The 4,584-nt window shown below is 43.2% G+C and overlaps 1 protein-coding gene across 5 annotated transcripts in view; it reads right to left on the bottom strand.

The window, feature by feature from the left end:
- Positions 1-383: 383 nt before the first annotated feature.
- Positions 384-4,584, bottom strand: part of LOC307245392 (transcription factor COE3-like) — a gene marked incomplete at both ends in the record, with an annotated part of 34,786 nt that continues 30,585 nt past the window's right edge. For 2 of the 5 annotated variants that reach the window (XM_080020955.1, XM_080020956.1), the window contains 4 exons: positions 384-415; positions 1,839-1,934; positions 2,422-2,643; positions 3,278-3,443. In XM_080020955.1, coding sequence (XP_079877081.1) covers positions 384-415; positions 1,839-1,934; positions 2,422-2,643; positions 3,278-3,443 — 516 coding nt within the window. Of the gene's footprint in view, positions 416-1,838; positions 2,022-2,421; positions 2,644-3,277; positions 3,444-4,584 lie in introns of all 5 variants that reach the window. The other 3 variants (XM_080020953.1, XM_080020954.1, XM_080020957.1) reach the window with 3 other exon arrangements.

The raw sequence follows: 4,584 nt of genomic DNA, 5'->3' as shown, positions 1-4,584 counted from the left end.
TCTAATTGGACCCTCCGGTAGACTCCACCCCTTTAATTCAGCCAATTAGATCACTCCCAGTAACCATGGCAACGGGGTCAGATGGAAACATTATGTTGTGAGGAGAAAAACAGTTGTCACGTCCTGGAAGAACAAATTTCTCTCCGCCGTAACGTCAGTGTTGAAATGCATTCTGGGATATCTGGGTCAGTTCAGTCAGCCAAGTTACTAAGCGACAGTCCCTCCAGATTTAGGCTCAGTTTGGAGCAAAACTTGGACGTCAGCAGTGCTCAGCAGAACGCTAACGAGCTAAGGAACCAATGGAGTTAACGTGGCTCTGGAACTCCGCCCCTTCGTATGATTGGTTGGAGGGGGGGGGTGTCAAGGAGGGAGGAAGGAGACATTTACATCGGAGGAACGACGAGACCAGACATGGCTGCAGAGACGAAGAGAAGGAAAGAAAGGAGAAGGGACGGAAAGAAAGCAAAGAAGGAAAAGAAGTTAAATTTGCAGTTTCCTCACAAGCTTCACACAAAATGTGCTTAACGTTGTTTTCTTAAGCGATCAATAATGAGACACGTCGAAAATGTTTTCAGAACACGCCCGCACGCACACACAGAAAGACACAAAAACACAGTGAAATGAGTCTCGTTCTTCCTCATTAGTTTGTCGTTAATGAAAAAAGACATGTAGCAGCAAGCCGCCATTAAACACCTCATTACACACACCTAAACACACACACACACACACACACACACACACACACACACACACACACACACACACACACACACACACACACACACACACACACACACACACACTTGGGTTGCATAGACTTGGTTGACTCGTCAATGTGTCGACCTTAATACCACGAGTCAAGTTTAGTTGATGACTATGTGGTTAGGTGGCAAAATGCTTAACAGATTTAATAAAGACTATGTGACAAAACTAATTAAACAAATAAAATCCAGTGCAGATAAGAAAGATATTTAAAAACCACTTGAGTACGGAAAGTTCTAAAAAAAAAACAACTGTGCATCAAAGATAATCAACATGAATAAACATCAAAAAGCGAAACCTGAGTTAAATACATTTTATTATAATTTGTTGCGCAGAGTTCGATTTAACCAGTTCAGGTTCAGTTCCAGTCAAACTGATCTCTGATCAAAGACTTGGTTTGTTTGATCATTCTATGAAACAATAAAATGCATCTATCATTATAAAAAGAATCAGTTCTGATCACTGTAATTGACAATTTAAATGAGCCTCAACATGTCAACTTAAAAACAAACACAGACACACAAACACACGTACAGACACACACTCTGGGAGCGATGGATGTATTGATCAACAAGAGAGGAGCAGAAAGGGAGTGATGAGTCACATTGACGATCGGTGGATTGATCAGCAAGAGAGGAGGACAGGGAGCGATGGATGTTTTTATCAGATGGATGATTGGTGTATTGATCAACAGGACAGGAGAAGATAAGGAGAGTTGGATGTATTGATCAGACGAATGATTGGTGTATTGATCAACGGGACAGGAGAAGATAAGGAGAGTTGGGTGTATTGATCAGATGGATTATTGGTGTATTGATCAACGGGACAGGAGAAGATAAGGAGAGTTGGATGTATTGATCAGACGAATGATTGGTGTATTGATCAACGGGACAGGAGAAGATAAGGAGAGTTGGATGTATTGATCAGATGGATGATTGGTGTATTGATCAACGGGACAGGGGAAGATAAGGAGAGTTGGATGTATTGATAAGATGCATGATTGGTGTATTGAACAACAGGAAGAGAGAGGGAGCAATGGATGTATTTATTGGACTGATGATCGGCGTATTGATTACCTTGCAGTCCGTTGGAGTTGGGGGCGGAGCAGTTGGGCGGGGGAGAGGTTTGTGGCCTGACGACGGGAGCGAACGCGCTCTTCTGTTTGACAGCGGCTGAGATGACGTTGGCCGGCGAGAAGGAGAAGACGCCGTGAGAGGAGCTGCAGTTAGACACCGCCATGGTGGGGCTGGAGGGGACGACTGTTACCATGGTAACAGAGAGAGGGGTCACCTGTCTGTCTGCCTGTCTGACTGTCTACCTGTCTAGTGGGAGCTGTAGTTCTAGTAGTTATACTAGTAGCTGTAGTATATCTATGAGTAGTATTTAGACTAATAGTAATAGTCAGTATCATAATCATATTTACCTTATGATGCTTATTCTGAAGAAACAGTTCTAGATCTAGTAGCAGCAATACTATTAGTAGTATAGTAGTAATATTTACCTTGATGCTTATTCCGTATGGGTAGTTCTAACTGTAGTAGTACTAATCGTAGTGGTATAGTTGGAGTATTTACCTTAATGCTTACTCCATAGGAGCCGTTCTAGCTCTAGTAATAATAATTGTTGTAGTTTAGTCGTAGTATTTACCTTGATACTTACTGCCGTAGGGTGAGTTAGCGGTGGAGCCGTTCAGGAAGTTGGGGGACGTGGCCACGCCCAGGTTGGGCATGCCGCTGTTGCCGTAACCGTTCATGCTATTGCTGACAGTGTTGCCATAGTTACTCTGCTGGGGGGTGGAGCTTGGAGCGAAGCCCCGAGGAGAAACGCTGCTGCTGTTCCGACTGTATCCCACTGGGGAGGAAGAAGAAGGAAGGTCACAAACTGAACCTCTTCCTGTCTGATTCCTAGTGGAACTGCTGGATGAACCAATGGTACCAGTGGATGGACCAGTGGATGGCACTAGTGGATGGACCAGTGGTACCAGTGGATGGACCAGTGGATGGCACTAGTGGATGGACCAGTGGTACCAGTGGATGGACCAGTGGATGGCACTAGTGGATGGACCAGTGGTACCAGTGGATGGACCAGTGGTACCAGTGGATGGACCAATGGTACCAGTGGATGGACCAGTGGATGGACCAGTGGTACCAGTGGATGCACCAGTGGTACCAGTGGATGGACCAGTGGATGGACCAATCGTACCAGTGGACTGACTAATGGTACCAGTGGATGGACCAGTGGATGGACCAGTGGTACCAGTGAATGGACCAGTGGTACCAGTGGATGGACCAGTGAATGGACCAGTGGTACCAGTGGATGGACCAGTGGATGGACCAGTGGTACCAGTGGGTGGACCAGTGGTACCAGTGGATGGACCAGTGGATTGACCAATGGTACCAGTGGATGAACCAGTGGTAAGACCACGTCAGCAAATCCTCAGACTCCAATCAAATAAAACTAAACAGAAAATTCATTCATCAAAGCACAGATCAATCCATTATTCAATCAGCTGTACCCTGCGTGGTATCTGACACATTGACGGCCAGCTGGCTGCTGAAGGAGTTTACTCCCATCATGCCGCTGTGCGACCCCGTGTTGCCGAGTGACGACATCTGGTTGTGGTTCCTGGGAACGCTGTAGAGTGCCTCGGCAATGTCCGCCGCCCGCTTTAGGATCATCTCCTGAACACGCACACAAATAAAATATCAGCTGTTGCCTTTAAAATCATCTCAAACACACATGCACTCTCCTTTTATTAGATTACATTTCATGCAATACAGAGGCTGTTCCTCTGCCGAATGTACACACAAATGCTTGAACACACACACACACACACACACACACACACACACACACACACACACACACACACACACACACACACACACACACACACACAGATTCAGTCTACAGTAAAATCTATTATGAGGTGGATTTACATTTGTTTACAACCTCCTCCTCACTCCAAGGTTAATCTCTCAGTTCAACAGCTCTGTGTGTGCGTGTGCGTGTGCATGTGCATGTGTGTGTGTGTGTGTGTGTGTGTGTGTGTGTGTGGAATACGGATGATGTAATGGTCTTTGCTTGAAAATGTGTGAATTTATTTTGGTAGAAATCATGTTATTTGTTTTGTTTTTTTTACCTGAGCTGGGCTAAACAGTTACAGAGGGACAAATAATAGCAAAATGAAAGGAAAGAAAAACCAATTAAAAGGAAAGTAAAAGGGAAGGTCTGCTTTGCACAGCATCTCTGCTCATATATTGCAGTGAGAAAGAAAAGGGCAAATGAGAAAAAATATGAAAAAAGGAAAAAGCAAAAACAAACGTAAAACGAACTACACAAATCCCAAAAATATATTTCTTGCAAAATTTTATATATTTGTTCAAGACATTTGTGAAAAATAATCCTTTGGGTATATTTGTTTTATGGGCAAAACAACTGTATTATCTAAAATTTTCTTTCCATTTTTTTTGTTCTGTTTTTCTGCCATTATTGCACAATGTTGGTGTTAAGTAATAATATAATTTTTTTGACTGGACCTGGGAGGTTCTGCTGAATGATCAGATACCAAACGCTGTACCATAGTGCAATACAGGAAAAATAAACTACCAGCCAAGAATCTAATGGAGGAAAGAAAGTTTCAAGGTTTGATGTGGATACCTTTTTAATGTTAATCTACGATTCATCCTGGAGAGTTTAAGAATAATAGAGAGTTAATAATAACAATTAACTCTCCAGGATGGTTCACATTAAAAATATGATTAATTTGATTGTATAATAATAATTTCCACTTATGAGCGCCTTTGAAGCAACTTAAGGACC

This window comes from Zeus faber, assembly GCF_960531495.2.
Source record: "Zeus faber genome assembly, chromosome: 20".
In the NCBI taxonomy this organism is placed as follows: domain Eukaryota; kingdom Metazoa; phylum Chordata; class Actinopteri; order Zeiformes; family Zeidae; genus Zeus; species Zeus faber.
This window is presented reverse-complemented; position numbering and strand designations above follow the sequence as displayed.